The 22,372-nt window shown below is 36.4% G+C and overlaps 1 protein-coding gene across 5 annotated transcripts in view; it reads left to right on the forward strand.

Annotated features, from left to right (window-relative positions):
* The window catches only part of EPHA3 (EPH receptor A3), a 411,826-nt gene that overhangs the window by 268,468 nt on the left and 120,986 nt on the right, over positions 1 to 22,372 (forward strand). For all 5 annotated transcript variants that reach the window (XM_044940608.2, XM_044940609.2, XM_006077278.4 and 2 more), the window contains 2 exons: positions 958 to 1,113; positions 1,797 to 2,132. In XM_044940608.2, coding sequence (XP_044796543.1) covers positions 958 to 1,113; positions 1,797 to 2,132 — 492 coding nt within the window. The remainder of the gene's footprint in view (positions 1 to 957; positions 1,114 to 1,796; positions 2,133 to 22,372) is intronic.

A 22,372-nucleotide genomic window follows, 5' to 3' on the forward strand; every position in this document is an offset into this window, starting at 1 on the left:
GCTATGATTTCAGTTCTCACTGTAGTTATGAAAATGGACCAAATGAAACAGTACATTTTAAATTTTATATCAGATTAAATGAAAATACTATAATGGAGACATTTCTGTAAAAGTTGTAAATAGATGGTGAATTCTAAATGGGCAGCTGAAATCAATATCTGGTAACCAATTCATTCAACTAAAAAAAAAAAAAAAAAAAAGAAAGAAAGATACATCATTCAGAGATACTACCAGGAAGAAAGATAACATGATTATTTTAAAAAGCTTTAATCCAGTAAATATTCACATGTATATTAGTTTAAATAGAAATTATACCTCTCTATGTATTTGAGATACAAATAAGGAAATATATTAAAATCTTTATCTTAGGCCATTACCAGAGAAGTTAAGGAATGACACTGTCAAGAGAGAACAAAAATGTCATTGCTCAGGAGATCCATATATAAAGAACCTTAAAATATAGACAAAGCCATGATTTCTTCCTTCAGTTTACAATTCATGAGAAGAAAATTGTTTACACATAAACTGATTAGAAAACAAGTGGGTATGTAATACAGTGCTAGCTGCAGAGCAGAGACTGTGCACGTTGCGTCATGTTTAAAAAGGAAATGGCTGCATGATGACATGGCTTTGCTTTATTTTCTCCACAAATGGTCCAATGCCAAGTAAAGCTGTGAAAACATGAACTGGAAATTTCATCACACTCTAGTGCCAAAATAATCTGACTCTTGTGGGTTCCCCCCACCCCCCCCCAACACTTGGTGCAAATACAAACATATACATGGAGAAACTATATTGGGCCACATTATTTGCTTCTGTGATTTCTGGGAAGAAAAAAAAAATGGATTTTATTCATGATAAATGCATGCCCTAGCCTCCTGAAATCTGTTTGATGTATTTTCAAGGATATACTTTGCAATTTATCACAGAATTTTAAAAGAGGCATTTTGTTCATAGCTTGTCAGCCGGGCTTCTACAAGGCTTCAGACGGTAACATGAAGTGTGCTAAGTGTCCGCCTCACAGCTCCACTCACGAAGAAGGTTCCGTGAACTGCAGGTGTGAAAATAATTACTTCCGAGCAGACAAAGACCCTCCATCCATGGCTTGTACCCGTGAGTAGTTTTGCTGCAACCCATGCCTCCATGTTTGCTTTATTTACTTTTTTCTTCTTGTTACTGTATTTTTTGTTTTTAGCATTTGGCCCATTTCCTTCTGTTATCCATGTGCAAATTAAAAGCTTTCTCTGCTTCACTCTCCATGCTTGGCTCACCACAAATGCAACATTTATCACACAGAATGAATTAGTTTTTAAATCACTTCCTACAACAGGACCCCTAGAAAGAAAAAAAAAATCTATATCTTGTTTTAGATCTTGCATTATTTTGACAGGGTAGGGGAGGTTATAGGCATGGGATTTGTGTTTTTACTTTTCTATTCCCTCTTGTTATGTGTTGGTCATAGGTCACAGGGAAAAAGAACTAAGATTTATAAAACTAATTCTAAGGTTTTCATAACTATTCACAAGGGCATTGAATTTAGTGGTAGATTCCTTCCTTGGACTTCGTGAATGCATCTTCAACCTGGAGTCCAAACTCCCCCATTCACAGACTGGGGAGGACAGTCCTCTGGAATCCATGTGTCTATAATCTCCTCGATCCTCTAAGGACGAATTAAAAGTATAAAATAAAAGACAAGATGGTTATTTACCTCTTTCAGTTCCATTGTAAATTATCTATTTCCCTTGTAGTAGAAAACCAATGCGAGGCTCATTAATCTTTGTTGAACTACTTTGCAGGACCTCCGTCTGCACCGAGAAATGTGATATCTAATATAAACGAGACCTCGGTTATCCTGGACTGGAGTTGGCCCCTGGACACAGGAGGCCGGAAAGATGTTACCTTCAACATCATATGTAAAAAATGTGGGTGGAATGTAAAACAGTGTGAGCCGTGCAGTCCCAATGTCCGCTTCCTCCCTCGACAGTTTGGACTCACCAACACCACGGTGACAGTAACAGACCTCCTGGCACACACTAACTACACCTTTGAGATCGATGCCATTAACGGGGTGTCAGAGCTGAGCTCGCCACCAAGACAGTTTGCGGCAGTCAGCATCACAACTAACCAGGCTGGTGAGTACATGCTGGGCACTTCCTCTTTTGCCATCTCAGAGCCAAGTAACAGTTTCAACAGAAAAGAGTGGAAGAAAGGGCAGGCGAAAAAAAATGTGAAAAGGATATTCTCTTCTATCACTTTTGGACAGTGATGGTCCATTAACTAGCTCAATTTCATTCTTCAGAGTGAAAATAAATCACATTTGTTAGATAATTTTAAACTAGTATAATCCATCGCTTAACAATTTGAAAGCTTTTTAAATATTTGGGGCCCTGGAGATAGTACTTGTGGGGCTCCTTGCAACATTTCCCTATTTTCAAGAATTAAACAGAACATTGGCTCAAGCTTGGAAAAGCATATACAGGATATTTAAAGCTATAAATATCTTTACCTTAGTTATAGTTTTATCAGATCTTTGTATAGTTGATCAGTTATTTTGTGCTTCCCAGAATCTCTGAGTAGTATAGTTCAGACAGTTAAAACTCTCTGATTAATTAAAAAGAAGAAAATAAATCCATTTTATTTAATAGGCACAATTTGTATCTTAAAATTAAAAATATGGAATTTGAGGAGAAACTTTTAAAAAGAGATCTTGCTGGAAAACAGTTTTAATCACTGATATAAAAAATTTCCAGGTATATATTTTCTTGGTGATTTCACCAACTATATTTTCCTCTGACATTCTTTTCCTAATCAAAAAGAAAAGCTATACTGCCCGATCGTAAGCAAAAGGCCTTTAATGTAGAATGGAAAAATTAAGCACACAAAGGTCTCACTTTTTCCTTACATTCACAACATTTCTATTTTCTTTACAGTTAGTAAATCCTGTAAATTTACTCTTTAAATCTTCAATCACTCTTTAAATCTTCGATCACTCTTTAAATCTTCTTTTTGTGATTTTATTATGTTTTTTTTAACAGTTTGGTGTCCAGAACTGTTGATGGGGTTTTAGTTGCGATTCTCTCAAACATATAGAAGAGATACTTTTGTAGAGTATACAGAGACTTACCAGTGATATCCTTTTAAAATAAGGCAATCGTTTTTCAAAGATGATAACTAGGATGAATGAATAAAATGAAATCAACAAAGCTCGTGCAAAATTAAGCTGATAGATATTTGTTGTGCATAACTGTTGCTATAAGATAGCATAATTAGAGATACATTTCAAGCAATTCAATTCAGAGATATTATTGTATAATTTTTATGCAAGCAAAGAAACACTGGAGCCAAAAAGGGGGAAAGGAAGAAAAAGGGTGGCACTCTGAGGATGCTTCAGCCAGAACTACAGACCCTCATGTCTGTTCCCAGGGGCACTCTCCCTGAGCTGGAAGTTAGGATTGAATGTAAACTCAGCTTCTTTTCTGCATTTGGTTTAAATTATGGAAGTCCCCCAGCTCTCAAGAAAGATTTGTTCTTTGCTTTGAAGATATGAATACTGAATGTCAGAAGGAAAGGGAAAGGAAAGATGACTACATTTTATCAGCTAGAAGAGGTCTTAGAGCAGCCAGATAACTAGCCGGGGAACTCATCACTTTCTTTCACTTGTCTGACTCAGGGAATTTAGTTAAACTACCAAAGTACAAAAGTAGTATATCATCAGGATTAATATCCAGCAAATATGCACGAGTATGACTTTGCTGGTGGGTAAAATTGTGTACTTATTTCCACACTGGTTAAAAGCAAGTACAGTTACTTCTGTAGGTGAGCATAGAAATGTACTGTACTTGTTAATTCCTCAAGTACCCTGAGAAGGCCCCTAAACCCAATATATAAGGTCCCCCATTTTTCCCCCATAATCTAGCAATGAAGGGATAAATCCTGGCATTAGAGGCATTTCTATATCAGTACCTCAGTCCCCCTTCTTTCTCTCCCTTAATGCAGCAACCAAAATGATAAATCCTTGCATCACAGGGGTCTCTAGATCCCCGTGCTGGAACTCTTCCAACTTGAAGGCTCCATGTCCCTGCCATGCCAGTTGATAGGTGTTCTGAATATAACCCCTGGCAGAGTCCATGCTTAAATGTGTCTCTTTCTGATTCTAAACCCCTCTTTTGTTCCCACATTTTTTCTGTTCTCCTATATTGATGGAATTCTTATAATACTATTTGTCTCGTGGTAATAAATAAAGTTTATTTGTGGAAAAGACACGACTTTTTAGTGAAGTACACTTAATCATTATTTTAATCTTCCTTACTGAATCTGTAATCTCTCCCACTAGAAGGTACATCTCAGATCAAGCAACATATGCTTTTGTTTTGCTTCAGTTAATGATATTTAAACTTTGTAACTAATAATATTTAAAGACTGTAACTTAAGTTTATTTAACTGTCTTCCATGAGAGAAAAAAAAAAAAGATGAGTAATGTTGTTGCTATGTATCACATGATTACAGCTTCTCATATTCAATGAATGCAGGAATTTTAAGAAATTATAATTATGTGGCAAATGGCTTTCCTGAATCCCATATTTTACTCTGATTTACTACCTTGTTTAAAATAGGAGCATCAATCTGCGTTATAATTATCTCCCAAGTCAAACAGAAATGTATAAAAACAAGCAAGCTCTCCTTGCTTCCTATCTTATCATTGACCTCTGGCTTCCTGACAATGCATTTATCAGGAAACTAACAGTTCCAGATATATACAGTGAATGAATCTAGGTAAAGTGGCAACCAAGAGAAGACCAAGACTTTAAAAAATAAATGGGGTTGATACTTTGGCCCTCCCAGTTACAAATCACTGGGTAAGACAAAGATTCAACAGGGATGATATCAGTTACTTTTCCTAACCCCACTCTCATTTTTCAGAAAAATCACAAATATTTCTACAATATGTACCATGAGGCATTTTGTATATTTATTTCAGGGAGTCTGTGTCATTTTTGTGCCTGGGGAAGAAGAGGTCTTTGTTCCATCTTTAAATCCCTACGGTGAGATATATAAGCAAGATTAGAAGCAATGCCAGTTCTCCAGAGTGTTTCATTGTTTTGCTTTATTTTTGCTCTTGTGAAGGTTAATGGACTTGTAGCCTTGAGAAATGAGCTCCCTAACTCTAGAAAGATATGGCTATGACAGCTATGGTGCCTGGTGTTTAAATTCCTCCTATCCTCTCCATCTGACGTGGCTATAAAGGGGAAACATGAATGTGTCCCTTTTCATTTACTTTGTGAGATTGAATTTGTTGATTTTTCTCTTGATTACATTGTAAATGCCATGTGATGACCACACGATAAGGCACCTTCTAAATTGTAGAGGATTATGTTGTAAATTCGGATGTTAGTTCCCAGCTCTTAATACTTTCACAAAGTATGTCAGTGAGATAAAAAGCATGGTCTCTACATAAAGATTATATCCATGAATCCATTACTCAAACACGTATAGAAAGAACTGCAGATTGCAGAACAAAAACCTGTAAAGTTATACCTTGGGGTAAATTGCTACTTCTTGTTTACTTCTTTGAATGAGTATATTTACCTTTCAGTTCTGGAAAAGTCATTCCACTAGTGGAATATTTGTCTATTTATTCTCAACTTGCATCATAGAACCTTCCCTTTCCCCACTATCCTATAGCATGTAACAATCTCAGACAAGAAGAGGGGACACTAAAGAGAATATACTGGCTTTCAAGTTTTGAGATCCACCTTACCCCCATTTTGTAAAAACTGAGATCCAAGAAGCTTTTTCAATTTTTTAATCAAGTTGTCAAACTTCTACTTAAGGCTCCCAAATCCAACTCCAGTTTCAACTTTATTCTCATGTTCTTTCTGTCATTCTATAATTCATGCCATAGAGCTACAAAAAGAAATGCTGTCTTTGAGACAAAGGGGGACTTTCCTAGGAAAATCTGCCATAACCTGTGCCACCTACAATAAACTTAGTCTTTGCTTCTCAGTCATTTATCACAGAGTTTTTCAGGGGTATTCTGCAACAGATCTTCTTTATCATCTCCACTCTTCCCCAAATTTAATCTTATCCCTCACTCCCTCATTCTACACAGATGATTTTCCCTCTGAATCATTGTGATTTATAGCAAGAAATATATATTTGGTCTTGGTCCCAACTTGTGGCACAGAACTCCTAAAACTCAGGGAATTTCCTAAGTGATAAGAGCAATAAAGCGTATTTTGTTATACATTAAAAACCCCTTTCAGTCATAGTTGAGTTTACCTTAATAAGGTGAAGTTTGGAAGTTCACTTTGGAAAGCCCCTAAGGATGGTGGCTATTTGCCAGGGGAAGTGACCATGTGATTAGAGAATTGGAACTTTTAGCCTCTCCACTCCTCAACTTTGCCTCTGAGGAGGGTGGAGAGTCTTGTTGTTGTTGTTAAGTTGCTAGGTCATGTCCAACTCTTTGGACTGTCACATTTTATGAATTGTAACATGCTGGGCTCCTCTGTCCTCCACCATCTCCTGGAGTTTGTTCAAATTCATATCCATTGAGTCGGTGATGCTGCATAACCATCTCATCCTCTGCCTCCCTCTTCTTTTGCCTTCAGTCTTTCCTAGGAGTGAGATCTTTTCCAATAAGTTGGCTCTTCGCATCAGGTGGCCAAGGTATTGGAGCTTCAGCATCAGTCCTTCCAATGAATATCCAGGGTTGATTTCCTTTAGGATTGACTGGTTTTATCTCCGTTACAGACCAAGGGAGGGCCAGAGATAGAGTTTAGTCATCACTGGTCAATTAGATAATCAATCATGCCTGTGTAATCAAGCCTCCTTAAAAACTCAAAGAACATGATTCAGAGAGTTTCTGGTAGATATGTTGTTAGGTAATGTGTCTGGAGAAAATTTTGAAATTCTCTGCCTTGTTCCCTGAATTTTGAAATTCAGTACCTTGCCCTGTTCATCTCTTCATCTGGTGGTTCCCAAGTTGCATTCTTTTATGTAATAAAGTATAGTAGGTAAAATGTATTTCTAAGTTCTGTGAGCTGCTCTAGTAAATTAATTGAACATTAATAGCGGGCCATGGAAACCTCTGATTTATACCTGGTGGGCCAAAAGCACAATAAAACTTAGACTTGAGATTAGTATCTGAAAGGGGGTTTGGGGAGGTCTTGTGGGACTAAAGCCCTTAACCTGTGAGATCTGATGCAAACTCCAGGTATTTAGTGTCAGAATTGAATTACATCGTAGGACACCCAACTGGTGTTGCAAGATTGCTTGGTGTGGAAAAAATCCCCACACATTCGGTGACCACAAGTGAAGTATTGTGTGGAAGAAACACACAGGAGTGTGTTTTTCGCCTTACACTGCCTAACTTACTAAGACCATAAAGTTTAAAAGGGAAAATAAAATGCTAACTTACTGGCTTTTCTAAATCTTATCCCTCCTGTTACTACACACTAACTCCCATTGACTCCTGATTCTAAAGAGTGTGCTCTCAAGCAAATCACTTCCCCTGCTAACATCTTAGACAAACATTCTTCTGGCTCTTTGTCTTTGCCTTTTATGTTGCACAAGTCTTTTTCATCTTAGAGGAAGATACCAATGATTCCATAAGCATCTGCAACAACAATAAGCACACACTCAAACACACACATACACCCACGGGTGCACATTCCAAATCGTTTTACTCTTTGTGATTTTATCCTATTTTCTCCTATTTTTCAAACTAAGTTTAGATATTTTCGTAAAGTAATCCTTTCTTCTGTCTTGTTCTCTCATTCAGAGTCCAGTCTGGTTTCTGTCCTCACTCTACAAAAGTGCCTTCCTGAGAATCAGTTATAATTTCCTGTTTGCATCTTTCTGTTAAAGTGAATGCAATTGTTAGGAAAAGTGTGGATTTCATAAAGGCCTGCACCTTGTCTTGGGCTTTCCTGGTGGCTCAGCTGGTAAAGAATGCACTTGCCAGTGCAAGATGTGCAAGAGACGTGGGTTCCTTCCCTGGGTCAGGAAGATTCCCTGGAGAAGGAAATGGCAACCCACTCCAGTACGCTTGCCTGGGAAATTCCATGACCGAAGGAGCCTGGCTGGCTACAGTCCATGTGGTCGCAAAATGCTGGACATGACTGAGAACACATGCCTTGGATCTTGCCTATGTTCACATTTGTGATTCTCAGACTTCAGACAGGGCCTTCTATCATCTTTTATTCACTCAAATGTTTATTGATTAATGGAAATGTCCACCATCCAACAATGAAAACATTGATTCTCAAACCACTCTTTCTCCTTAATTTTTTTTTGCTGTGTTAATGGGACTGCCATTTTCCTCAGTTTACCAGTTTCTAACACTTTTTCAAGTGTCATCTTTGGTTCATCTTCTACATTTAACATTTAAGAAGTACTCACATGCTACTGATTTTTCCTTTGAATTGTTTTGGGTATTCATACTCCACACTTAGTGTAAGATTTTAAGGTTCTTGGTCATAATGTTTATAAATAAAGAATACCATGAAATATAATAATCCTCCTTTAATTATTTTGAGATTCCAAAATAAAAGAGAATTTGACTTAACTATGTTAATTTAAATCAGAATATCATGTTGCTCAACAACCTCTTTCCACTGAGCAATTTGTAAAAAGGGTTAATGGATCAACCAGTATATTTCAGTGCAGAAGATACTATATAACGAAATGAGTTAAGAAGTGGTGATTAAAGGATTTTAGGAAACCTTTGGACAAAACAGTTTAGATGTACTTTGAAAAATAGAAATAAATCAAATAAAGGTCACGTATATATATATTGGAATTGAGTTTCCTGGGTAGTAGGACATCTAGACTGAGACAAGGAAAAGGATCTTGTTTAAGGATAAAAGAATATCAGGTTGAACATGCAATGAAGGCCCAGCAACTGGTAGTAGGTAGTGAGCTAGTGAATGGAAACATATTAAAAGTGAAGAGTAACCTCATTCAATCTGTTTTAAGAAGCTTAATTTTAACAAGAGCAGGGAATATTGTCAATAAATATAATTCTTCACATGTGAATGCCTGAATTATAGTGAAAGAATTACATCATTGGATTTAAATGAGTATTTGTATTATCTGCAATTATAATTTCAAAATATAAAGTGGCATTTAAAAATTTCTTGCCCTACATTCCACAAAAAAAAAAAAAAAAAGTTTTAGGAATCCTTGGTCTTTTCCTATTTAGATTCTTGATTGCCAGATTGTTGACATTAAAGTACCATAAGTCTTGGAATTTTTTGCTTGCAGTCATACAACTGACTAAAGACTTGTCATGAGGCGGAGGTAAATACCATTGTGTTTCACTCTGTTTACAATAGTTGAAAAATATGTCCCTCCATTCCCTGGGTCCTGGTATCACTCCAGTATTTTCTTTTTCAACATATCCCTAAACTTTGAATTTTTTGTTCTAGGCATGCATTTTTTAATGTTTTTTTCTAGTTCCATTTACATTTTTTTTTTCCTCTGTGAAGACTATCTTGACTCCTGTACTTCCCTGGAGTAAATGGACTTGTTTCTCCTCTTCCAATTTATCCTACTGGAGTTCTATATATGAGTATATATATGAAAAATATAAAAATATATATATGTGTGTGTGTGTGTATAGTTTTATCATAAAATTCAATTTGTTCACAGGTATGAAAGTCTTGCAAATAGTACCAATGTACACAGTATGTGTATATACTTTAAGCCAGGGCTCCCCAACCCCAGGGTTGTGGACTGGTACTGGTCTGTAGCCTGTTAGGAACCAGGCTGCACAGTAGGAGGTAAGCAAAGACAAGTAAGCTGAGCTTCATCTGTATTTATATGAAGCTCTGCATTACTCTCATTACTGCCTGAGCTCAGGAAAACAAGCTCAGGGTTCCCCCTGATGCTGCATTATGGTGAGCTATATAATTATTTCATTACATATCACAAAGAAATAATAATAGAAATAAAGTGCACAATAAGCAGAATCCACTTGGATCATCCAGTAACCATCCCACCCCACTCTGTCCATGGAAAAATTGTTTTCCAGAAAACTGGTCTCTGGTGCCAAAAAGGTTGGGAATCAGTACCTTAAGCCAGATTCCCTAAAAATTAATTTTTTACTATATTTTCTCTATCATACTCTCCCCCATCACCTTCTGTGTAAGTAGATACTTATTTCTAAACCACTTGAGGGTAGATTGCAGATATCATGCCCCTTTACTCCTAAATACTTCACTGTGAACTTCCTAAAGTACAACCTCAATAAATTTGTCAAAATCAGGACATTCACATCCATCAATATCATGATCTTATCTGCAGATATTAATCAATTTTGGTCAGTTCTTCCATGATGTCCCTTTGGCAAAAATAAACTGATGTTTTGTTTACCTTCAGCTTCTATCTATAACATAGTTCTTATCTACAGTAATGAATAAATAAGCCATTTTCTGTAAATTAAGCCAGATACAAAAATAAGAAGGGAAAAGGAATCAATAGTTATGGTAGGACTTTTTCAGGTGCTTGATACCTCTCTAGGAGTTTCATTGCTGCCACCCCAGTGAAAAATGACTGGTAAACAATATTATTAAAAAACAGAAGGCTTGACTTAATTTTATTTAGATTTCCTGTTGAAGGACCATTACTTTATGCAAAGAAGGGTAGCATCTAAGAAACTTCCTGATATAAGGAAAACATTCTTAGCCTTGGCTCTAACCAGAATAGCCTCTATCATCCACTTAATGTGCTTAGTCGCTCGGTTAGTTCAGTCACTCAGTCGTGTCTGAATATTTGCAACCCCATGGACTGCAGCACGCCAGGTCTTCCTGGCCATCACTAACTCCTGCAGCTTACTCAACTCACGTCCATCGAGTCAGTGATACCATCCAACTATCTTATCCTCTGTCATCCACTTAACCTCCTGCCTTCAATCTTTTCAGAATCAGGGTCTTTTCAAATGGGTCAGTTCTTCACATCAGGTGGCCAAAGTATTGGAGTTTCAAGCTTCAACATCAGTCCTTCCAATGAACATTCAGGGCTTGTTGCCTTTAGAATGGACTGGTTTGATCTCCTTGCAGTCCAAGGGACTCTCAAGAGTCTTCAACACCACACTTCAAAAGCATCAATTCTTAGGTGCTCAGCTTTCTTTATAGTCCAAACTCTCACATCCATACATGACTACTAGAAAAACTGTAGCTTTGACTGGATGGATATTTGCTGGCAAAGTAACATCTCTTCTTTTTAATATATGCTGTCTAGGTTGGTCATAACTTTTCTTCCAAGAGCAAGTGTCTTTTAATTTCATGGCTGCAGTCACCATCTGCAGTGATTTTGGAGCCCCAAAATATAAAGCCTGTCACTATTTCCACTGTTTCCACATCTATTTGCCATGAAATGATGGGACCAGATGCCATGATCTTAATTTTCTGAATGTTGAGGTTTTTTTTTTTTTTTTTTTTTTTTTTTAAATTTTATTTTATTTTTAAACTTTACATAACTGTATTAGATTTGCCAAATATCAAAATGAATCCGCCACAGGTATACATGTGTTGAGTTTTAAGCCAACTTTTTCACTCTCGTCTTTCACTTTCATCAAAAGGCTCTTTAGTTCCTCTTCACTTTCTGCCATAAGTGTCATGTCATCTGCATATCTGAAGTCGCTCTGTCAGGTCCAACTCTTTGCGATGCCAGGGCCTGTAGCTTGTCAGACCCCTTTGTCTTTGAGGATTTTCCAGACAAGAATACTAGAGTGGAATTCCATTTCCTTCTCCAAGGGATCTTGCCAAACTAGGGATCAAACTTATGTCTCCTGCATTGCAGGCAGATTCTTTACTATCTGAGCCACCAGGGAAGCCCAATTAATTTAATGATCAAAGGCAAATGTCTTTTTTTTTCCAGTTAAAAATTACTATCCATCATATAAAGGGATTGAACTGGAAATCCACTAGTAAATTTTCTGTTTTATTTACTTTTTGTGATTGAGGACTATAGTTTAGAACTTTGTTACTGGTACAATTTAAATTAGCCAATACATTTTTTGACCTTTAAGCACACATATCAGCTTACTTCCTCTAAAGGTCTTTAAAACTTACTAGTACTCGTGCCTGGAAAATCCCATGGATGGAGGAGCCTGGTAGGCTGCCACCTATGGGGTCGCACAAAGTCGGACACAACTGAGAGACTTCACTTTCACTTTTCACTTTGATGCATTGGAGAAGGAAATGGCAACTCACTCCAGTGTTCTTGCCTGGAGAATCCCAGGGACGGGGGAGCCTAGTAGGCTGCCATCTATGGGGTCGCACAGAGCCGGACACGACTGAAGTGACTTAGCAGCAGCAGCAGCAGCAGCAACAGCTTATATGTTTGTTACATGCTATTTCACAGAAAAAGGTAACAGCATCTATGAATAGGAGAAATAGTTTAATATATCTTGAATAAATAATGCACATTTCAGAAATGAGCACTTTGGCTACATTTAGAAGCTAGTTAAATTTTTATTTGTTGATAAAAGCAGATATTTTAAAATCTTCTTTATTCTGGAGTTTATTTACTCTGTCCACATTGTTGTTCCTTTGGGATTTAGAAGAAGCATTTATAGATATGACAGAGGAATATCTCGTATTAAAGACAGCCAAGCAGGCTTTAGAAGTGTTGAAGAAGCAAACATTTCAAAATAAAAGTGGAAAAAGCTTACAGCTTGGATCTGCTATTAAAGTATGGACACATATTGATATAGCCTCTATAGAAATGTATGTGGGCATGTAGTTATGTACCCTGGAAGTAGACATCAGATCATCTACATGCCTTCTCTCTGAGCGTGAAGAAAGGTCTTTTATAGCATCAGTATAGTAAATTAGAAAGTCAAAATATATTGAAAATCAGCTACAAAATGGAGAAAATAAGATTCCAGTAATGAACTCTGATGAATCCTCCTCTTGTTGTTTCACGTGTGTGATTAATAAACCCTAAGAATTGCAGCCTTACCTTTTATTTCTCACAACAAACAAGTGAGGTCTGAATCAAGCCCAGAGATAACAAGTGAATATATACACTGTAATTTCCATTGTGCGTTTTGCTTGTGTGGTAACTTAGCTTCTCTTTCTGATTTGAAATCAAGGCAGAGACCTGTGCATCTGGGAATATATTCTGCCATGATGTGTCCTAGTGTGCCTGAAGCCTTCCACATCATTTAACACATTAATGATGCCTTTCAGCCATCACACCCTGGTATGGAGGCATATTACGTATCTGCAGCATGAACAATAAGCTGAACAAAAGCACAGCCATATATTGTCCTGACAGTTATTCAGAACCTTTTTGTGAGCTTAAAGTCACAACTGTATGGAAAACGAGCAAATGGAGACAGTTTGGGGGCTTCCAGGATCTATATTGAAATCTCATCCCATTTTCATTTCTAATTATAGTGAATGAAGCAGACTTGTGTCTAGAGAATTATGGTTACTCTTTTCCTGCTGACTTCTAAAAGGTGCTCATAAGAACAGAAATAACAACAACCAGCTAGAGAAAACATGGTATTATCTAAAGCACTTAGCATTACAAAGTATGATACGAGAACTATATACAATATCTTGAAATAACTTATAATAGAAAAAGAATGTGAAAAAGAATGCATATACACACACAGACCTCCCTGTCCATCACCAACTCACAGAGTTTGCTCAAATTCATGTCCTTTGACTCGGTGATACCATCCAACCATCTCATCCTCTATCATCCCCTTCTCCTCCTGCCTTCAGTCTTTCCCAGAATCAGGGTATTTTCCAATGAGTCAGTTCTTCACATCAGGTGGCCAAAGTATTGGATTTTCAGCTTCAGCATCAGTCCTTCCAATGAATATTCAGGACTGGTTTCCTTTAAGATGGACTGGTTGGATCTCCTTGCAGTCCAAGGGACTCAAGAGTCTTCTCCAACACCACAGTTCAAAAGCATCAGTTCTTCAGCTCTCAGCTTTCTTTATAGTCCAACTCTCATACCCATACATGACTACTGGAAAAACCATAGTTTGACTAGATGGATTTTGTTGGAAAAGTAACATCTCTGCTTTTTTAGTATGCTGTCTAGGTTGGTCATAGCTTTTCTTCCAAGGAGCAAGAGTCTTTTAATATCATTGTTTCAGTCACCTTCTGCAGTGATTTTGGAACCCAAAAAAATAAAGTCTGCCACTGTTTCCACTGTTTCCCCATCTATTTGCCATGAAGTGATGGGAACAGATGCCATGATCTTCGTTTTCTGAATGTTGAGTTTTAAGCCAGCTTTTTCACTCTCCTGTTTCACTTTCATCAAGAGGTTCTTTAGTTCTTCACTTCCTGCCATAAGGGTGGTGTCATCTGCATATCTGAGGTTATGGATATTTCTTCCAGCAATCTTGATTCCAGCTTGTGCTTCATCCAGCCCAGTGTTTTTCATGATGTACTCTGCATAAAAATTAAATAAGCAGGGTGACATTATACTGCCTTGACATATTCCTTTCCTGATTTGGAACTAGCCTGTTGTCTCATGTCCAGTTCTAACTGTTGCTTCTTGACCTGCATACAGGTTTCTCAGGAGGCAGATCAGGTGGTCTGCTATTGCCATCTCTTTAAGAATTTTCCACAGATTGTTGTGATCTACACAATCAAAGGCTTTGGCATAGTCCATAAACCAGAAATAGATGTTTTTCTGGAACTCTCTTGGTTTTTCAATGATCCAGTGGATGTTGGCAATTTGATATCTGGTTCCTCTGCCTTTTCTAAATCCAGCTTGAACACCTGGAAGTTCACTGTTGACGTACTGTTGAAGCCTGACTTGGAGAATTTTGAGCATTAATTTGCTAGCATGTGAGATGAGTGCAATTGTGCAATTCAACATTCTTTTGCATTTTTTTTCTTTGGGATTGGAATGAAAACTGACCTTTTCCAGTCTTGTGGCCACTGCTGAGTTTTCCAAATTTGCTGGCATATTGAGTGCAGCACTTTTAGTATTTGAAATAGCTCAACTGGAATTCCATCACTTTCTCTAGCTTTGCTCACAGTGATGCTTCCTCAGGCCCACCTGACTTTGCATTCCAGGATGTCTGGCTCTTGGTGAGTGATCACACCATTGTGCTTATCTGGGCCATGATGATCTTTCTGTATGGTTCTTCCATGTATTGTTACCACTTCTTAATATCTTCTGCTTCTGTTAGGTCCATACCATTTCTGTCCTTTATCAAGCCCATCTTTGCATGAAATGTTCCCTTGGTATCACTAATTTTCTTGAAGAGATCTCTAGTGTTTCCCATTCTATTGTTTTCCTCTCTTTCTTTGCACTGATCACCGAGGAAGGCTTTCTTATCTCTCCTTGCTATTCTTTGGAACTCTGCATTCAAATGGTTTATCTTTCCTTTTCTCCTTTGCCTTTAGCTTCTCTTCTTTTCTCAGCTATTTGTAAGGCCTTCTCAGGCAACCATTTCGCCTTTTTGCAGTATACATATATATATGTGTGTGTGTGTGTGTGTGTATACACATATAAAACTGAATCACTTTGTTGTACACATGAGCCATTACAAGTCAACTATACTTCAGTTAAAAAATAAAAATTGAGGGCTTACCTGATGGCTCAGTGGTAATCTGCCTACTGATGCAGGAGATGCAAGTTCAGTCTCTGGATTGGGAAGATCCCCTGGAGAAGGAAATGGCAACCTATTCCAGTATGCTTGCCTGGAGAATCCCTTTGACAGAAAAGCCTGGTGGGTTACATACAGTCCATGAAGTTGCAAAGTTTGGATATGACTTAGCAACAAAATACACACACACACACACATAAATCAATGAATTGATTCAAATTATTTTTTTAAATTGCAAAAGAAGAAATATCCATTTAATGCTAACTTTGTATTCACTGACTCTTTCCCAGAGCAAAAAATAAACATGTATTTTATAGAAATCTTTGTATTGTTGTTGTTCCCCCAAAATAAGAATTTCTAGTATCAAAACACATTGAAGATAACAATTCATCTTTAAATATATTCTACCCCTCTAGAGTTAAGCTGAATATTGAAGATCCTTTGGGAATAATTGCAATATATGCAAATAATTGAGAAATTGAATAAATGCAAATACTTAGAAGAAAAAGATGCTCTAATGTTCAAAGCAAAAATCCTACTACCACTAGTCAAACTCTTTCTTTATAAACTCTTAATTATATTTCAGTATCTTCAAAAACTATCTTCCTGTTAATAACTATAATGTAGCCCAGCATTCTCACTTTATAATCCTATCCATACAGCACCATTGTCCAAATTGGAAAAAAATCACCCCTTCCTCAGGGGACTATATCACCATAAAATTGCTGTGATAAGTATTCAATTAAAAGAATTATTATGTATGGCATCCCCTTGTACTGGGGCCCTAAAACTCTATAATAGTCACTCTAAACCAAACAATGCTGAGGTCAAAAAATGGGAAACTCATATTTTCTACCTCATTTCACCAGTAATAATTGCTGATCTAAATCCTCATGATATGATTAACACTACACTATAGTCTACTACATAATTATCTAATTTAATCCTGATAACAATTTTATGACTATAAGTGGTTAAATGTCTTGCCTACAGTTCTACATCTCCAAAGTTCCTTAAGTGTTAGGATTTTTTTTTCCCCTATGGCTTTGCATAATTAAGACTGAAAAAATAAATCTGTAAAGATGGTTACCATATTATTGTAATTTATGACTATCTGGAACATAGATAGTTCGATTGTTTTCCTTTGAAGTCAAAATTTCATGTAATTTGAGCAATCTTGATAAGAAATTAAATCTGAATCCTTATTGGAAAGTTAATTATCCAAATCTTTCTTGCCAAAACCAAACAATAAAAACTCTTCTAAAATAGCTTTGAAAGATTACATTTACTACCGGCCAATGTTAATTTAAAATCATTTATCTTCACAGTTTGTTATCAAGAAGTAAACTCAAAATAGTTTTCATTTTCATTCCAGTAGGAAAAAAATAATTATAACAAACCTTCAGAGAGAAAATCTGTGTCTTGTCACAATTTTGTCCAAGAAATAGCTTTAAAGTGGAGCTCTATGTCAGGGCAGGAAGAGTTCTAGAATGTATATCACCAGAGGTGGATACTCCTCTCTGCTCCCACTCTTGTTTGGGCCACTGAGTAGGTCACTTTTATCAGTGCTATGTTTTTCTCTTTCCTGAAACTCAACAGTTGGACTGGATAACTTCTAAGTTTCTTTACAGTTGTGTATTCTAGGGAACTAAATTGATGCAAAATATATCATGTTTTTATGGGGAAAATGTTCAGTACTTGCTTACAATTGAAACAAATATGTGTTCAAAAAAATGTAATATTTTAAAAGCAGAGTGTTGCAGGACAGTTTCAAAAATCCAGTTGTAAATCCAGGTGTTGCCACTTTAGAGTGGGGTGAGTAGATTTTTTTAATTCTTAAATTTGGTTTCTTAGTGCATTCACTCCTAATTTTGCTTTAAAATGAATTTAAGGCAGGGACTGGACTAATGTGAAGACTTTACATCCTTTTTGACATGGATACATTACTACACATATGGATTGTTATGAGGACTAAATAAAATGAGAGGGAGTGTCATAGTTGACACCTGAAATACATTGCTTAATATAAAATCAACTCCCAGAAAAGGACTAAGGTTTAAAATATAACAAACATCTTTCTCAATTTGAATTAATATAGTAGAAGAATTAAAGTCCTTGTTTCTGAAAAGTTTAAAAATGAATGTCATCGATCTTATTTGAGATATGTTTATATTCTAAGCTATTTTCATAAATTCTTATTATTGCAAATAGAAGACAGATATTTATTAAAGTCCCAATATAAAACAGCCAGATAAAGAACTAGGTTTTGCAACAACTTATTGTTTTGTTTGCATATGTGTGCTTTTGTGTTTATATGTTTATGTGTGTATACATATCTCAAGAAGAATGTAAAGTTCTAGAAAGAGTAAGTTCTGAAAAGTGTATGAGATCTAACAGATCTGAGAGAAAAAAGTCATTTTTTTTTCTAAATCATTTGAACTTAGATAGTTTTATTCTTAACTATGTTATTTATTAAATGAGGATTATGTCTCCATGGAGATGAACTAAAGACAAGAATAATTCCCCACATAAGCACTTATAGGGCTTAGTACTTATAAGTGATCAACACTTGGTATTAATATCAATTAATGAACTTTTGGAACATATAGCAACAAATGTACTTTTATAGATCAAAATAACTTTTAGCTAACTCCTGGTTTTCTTTGGAAGTTCATAATACATTTAATTACTAAATTGCTTTTTTTCAGTTCCCTAAGGATTGACTGAGCACTTGTTATGTGGCAGGTACTGTGCGGAATGCACTGTGGATAAAATGTTGATTAAGATGTGGCTACTATCTTCAAGGAGCTCTCAGTTTAGTAGGAGATCTTAAAGGTTTTAAGAAACCAGCATGAAATTGATTAGTTTGGCCAAGAAAAGGGAGGCAAGGCCAACTGCCAAGAGACTTCAGTAAGCATCAGCAGTTCAGTGAAACCACACAAGGACACATTTATTTTGAATTCACACATAATACCAAATTACCTGTCATAGCTTCATCTTTTTTATTACTAGAAGATAAATTTTTAAAACTCGATGATTGTTTTCTGTTATGCGATGCCCCCCTCCCAAGAAAAACAGTACCTTATCCCAAAGATTCCTACTCAAAGAAGAAAAAGAAATAAAATACTTTAAATTATATTCAAATTAAATGACAGTTGTATGTGTAGTTTAATTGTATCTCATTTGAATATGCCTGGTTTGCATAAGGGCTTCCCTGGTGGCTCAGATGATATAGAATCTGCCTATAGTGCAGACCTGGGCTTGATCCCTGAGCAACTGAGCAAAGCACAACACACAGTGAAAGTTTAAAGTTACTACTCACTCTCTATTAAAAAGTTAAAAACATTATTGAAATGAGTTTCAAAAAAAGAATCTACTAAAGGAATTGCATATAAAGAAACAACCCACCATTTTTCATCCAGGTCAATCTTCATATACACTGTTGGAAGATAGAGTCTGTCTTCTTGGAACCTACTTAAGAAAATTCAAAAATTTATATGCATTTCACAGGTAATGCTGGTATTTAAATAACTATTTGCTGTTAGTTTCAGTATACTGAGTAAGATCTTAAGCATTTTATATATATTTGTTTTTAAATATATATTTGTTTATATATATTTGTTATTAAAACAAACATTTTTCTACTGTCAGTAGTTATTTCTTGTTTAAATGAACTGAGGGCACTTCCCAGGTGGTGCAAATGGTAAAGAACCCACTTGCCAATGCAGGAGACATAAGCAACGCGGGTTTGATCCCTGGGTCTGGAAGATCCCCTGGAGAAGGGCGTGACAACCCACTCCAGTATTCTTCCTGCAGAATCCCATGGACAGAGGAGCCTGGTGGGCTACAGTCCATAGGGTCACAAAGGGTCAGACATGACTGAAGCAACTCAGCACATCTAATGTGGTGGGCATTAGATGTTTTGTATTTATTTGTGCATACCTTTGGGTTGCTATAATAGCCCCAGAAACTGTTGAATAGGCACAGAATTATGTTTATTATTTAAAGTAGCAACCAAATGTGGAGAACCAGGTTCTTGCCAAATACCATATTGTATATTTTATGGGCAACACTTAAGCTTTAAAGCAACCCTATAATTTGAGCATTATTACTTTTATTTATAGAAGAATAAAGTGTTTATAAGAATTTAGTTAACTGTTCTCATTTATCTAACTTAAGTGGCTAAAGAGAATTTGAACCCAGGTCTTTTCAATACTACAGAATTTCCCAATTTTCAGTAAATAACTGCATGCTCCCAGGGATTTTGCTTCAACCATATACTACTTGAACGGTCGAAATTTAGCAATATACTCAACTGAATGAAGTCTCATTTTTTATTTTACCTAAAATATATTTGAAAAGAGAACTTTACTTCTGTATATAGAAAAATAATATCATTTACTTAGTATTTGTGCGCATAGCACCCAAGATTCTTTTTCAAACCACCAAGGGGAAATTTGAAACACTTTGAGTAATATACTGCTGCCCATCAGGGCTATATGCCTGGCAACGGTGAATATGAAGTCAGTAAGTCAAAGGCCTCCCATTTCAGGTAATGACAACTCTATCCTTCCACGTTATGAGATTAAAGCTGTTGAAGTTATCTTTGACTCCTCTCAGTCACACCTTACAACTGATCCATCAGCATAGTCTATAAATATGCCTTCACATTATGACGAGAACCAGACCACGTTTTACCGTAACCATTGCCATAACGCTGGTTCCTTCATATCCTGCCTGCGTACCCGGATGCTAAATCGCTTCGGTAGTGTCTGACTCCTTGCTATGCTATGGACTGTAGCCCTCCAGGCTCCTCTGTTCATAGGATTCTCCAGGCAAGAATACTAGAGTGGGTTGCTGTGCCCTCCTTCAGGGGATCTTCCTGACCCAGGGATCGAACCCTTGTCTCTTATGTCTCCTGTGTTGGCAGGTGAGTTCTTTAACCACTAATACCAGCTGGGAAGCCCATCATATCCTGCCTAGATTATATAAAATAACTCCTAACTGGATCTCTGCCTTCCAACCATGTCTTCTCTACAAAAACTAGTCTATAATAACTATATGGGGGCTTTCCCAAAGACTCAGCAGGTAAAGAATCTACCTACAATGCAAGAGACACAGGAGTCACAGGATAGATCCATGGGTGATCCCGTGGGATAGGAAATGGCAACCCACTCCACTATTCTTACCTAGAAAACCCCATGGACAGAGGAGCCTGGCAGACTACATCAAAACGGTTGCAAAGAGTTGGACATGATTGAGCATAAGCATGGATGAACTATACTAATATTATTATTAATTATTTCATTAAATAAATCAGTTTATGTATTTTTTTCTAAAATCTTTTATAACTGGTTATATTTTCTAGTTATTTCAAATGTGTATTCCCTTCCCTTGTTTCTTTTTTTTTCTTTTCTTTTTTTTTAATTTTATTTTATTTTTAAACTTTACATAATTGTATTAGTTTTGAGGAGATGGTATTATATTTTATTTGACATTGGAAAAATGAAAGAAAAAGCTTCTAATATGACCAGATAAGTTTATTTCTTTTTTAAAAAGGCTCCAGCAGGAATCGCTGCTCATAATTGTGTGTTCTTAAGTGCTGATTCATGATTTTGATAACTTAATGTCAATAGTTTGACATTTCTTTCCTTACTTAAATCTCATATATAAAATATTCACCAATAGCATCTTACCGAGAGTGCATGTATGGTTTCAAACCCCAAATAATAAACTAAAACAATAGAAAAGGTGCCCCTAGTGTTACCTATGGCACAGCCACAGCGTTCCTTTTGGAATAAAGAGTTATGAGTTCCTGATCTATACTTTTTGTTAATCTTCATTTTTAAAAGTCTGTTGTGTATAGCCTAAGATATAAGCTTGAAAATTGATATGAGTGGTGCTTTGTGACAGCACCACAGATGTTCAGTACATGATATATTTATTTTTTACCCCAATGGCCCTTATAAAAAGGACTAGAAGATCGGCTTATAACAAGTCAGCTAATGACATGATATAGGGAGCCCCCTGGCTCAGTGGCTGTTATTACAGCTGTGTCCCATTATATATTAGATACCTAGAACATGGTTGCATTCCGAATGGCATTTATCTTTTGAATTTCAAACATTCCTGCCATAAATAAGGATTTTATGCTTTTCAAAAATGTTTCATAGTTTAGTCTAGGGGATACTGAAAGGTTATTTTACTTAATGAAATTCCCTCTTTAAGAGTTCCTGGAGCTAAGATGAGCATTTTTTTGTTGGTTTTGTTTTCTTTTGAGCACTCACCTCTGCAGACCTGTGTCATTCTCCTCTCTGCCCAGTCCCTGCTATTCCCTTCTCCTGGAGAGGTGATAATAACTTGACTTTCACAAAACTAACAGTGCAGAGACCATGTGAGAGTTGGCCTTTGATCATGGTTTAGTAATTCTCTTTGTTACTCCTTCCAACAAGGGGTATCTGAATCTACCATAGAATGATGACCTATCTCGGTGCTACAAGGAAAGCAAGATTTTTATATGTGTTTTGTCCCCAAAGCAAACACTATGTTTTAAGTATATTCTAAGCAAAAGTGTGAAGAGTGAGAACTCCCTCCTTCCCCAAGATCCTGATTGTAATACGAAGAACAAAAGACTCCTGCATTTAAAGCATAGTAGTATAAAACCTTGAGAATAACTATGTGAGATGACCCCACTCCAGAAATAATAGCCACAATTATTCCTTTCAAAAATAATTATAATGATCCATCTCATCTTTTTGAAGTGGTACTAGCTGCTATTAATCAAGT

This window comes from Bubalus bubalis, chromosome 1, assembly GCF_019923935.1.
Source record: "Bubalus bubalis isolate 160015118507 breed Murrah chromosome 1, NDDB_SH_1, whole genome shotgun sequence".
NCBI classification, from domain to species: Eukaryota; Metazoa; Chordata; class Mammalia; order Artiodactyla; family Bovidae; genus Bubalus; species Bubalus bubalis.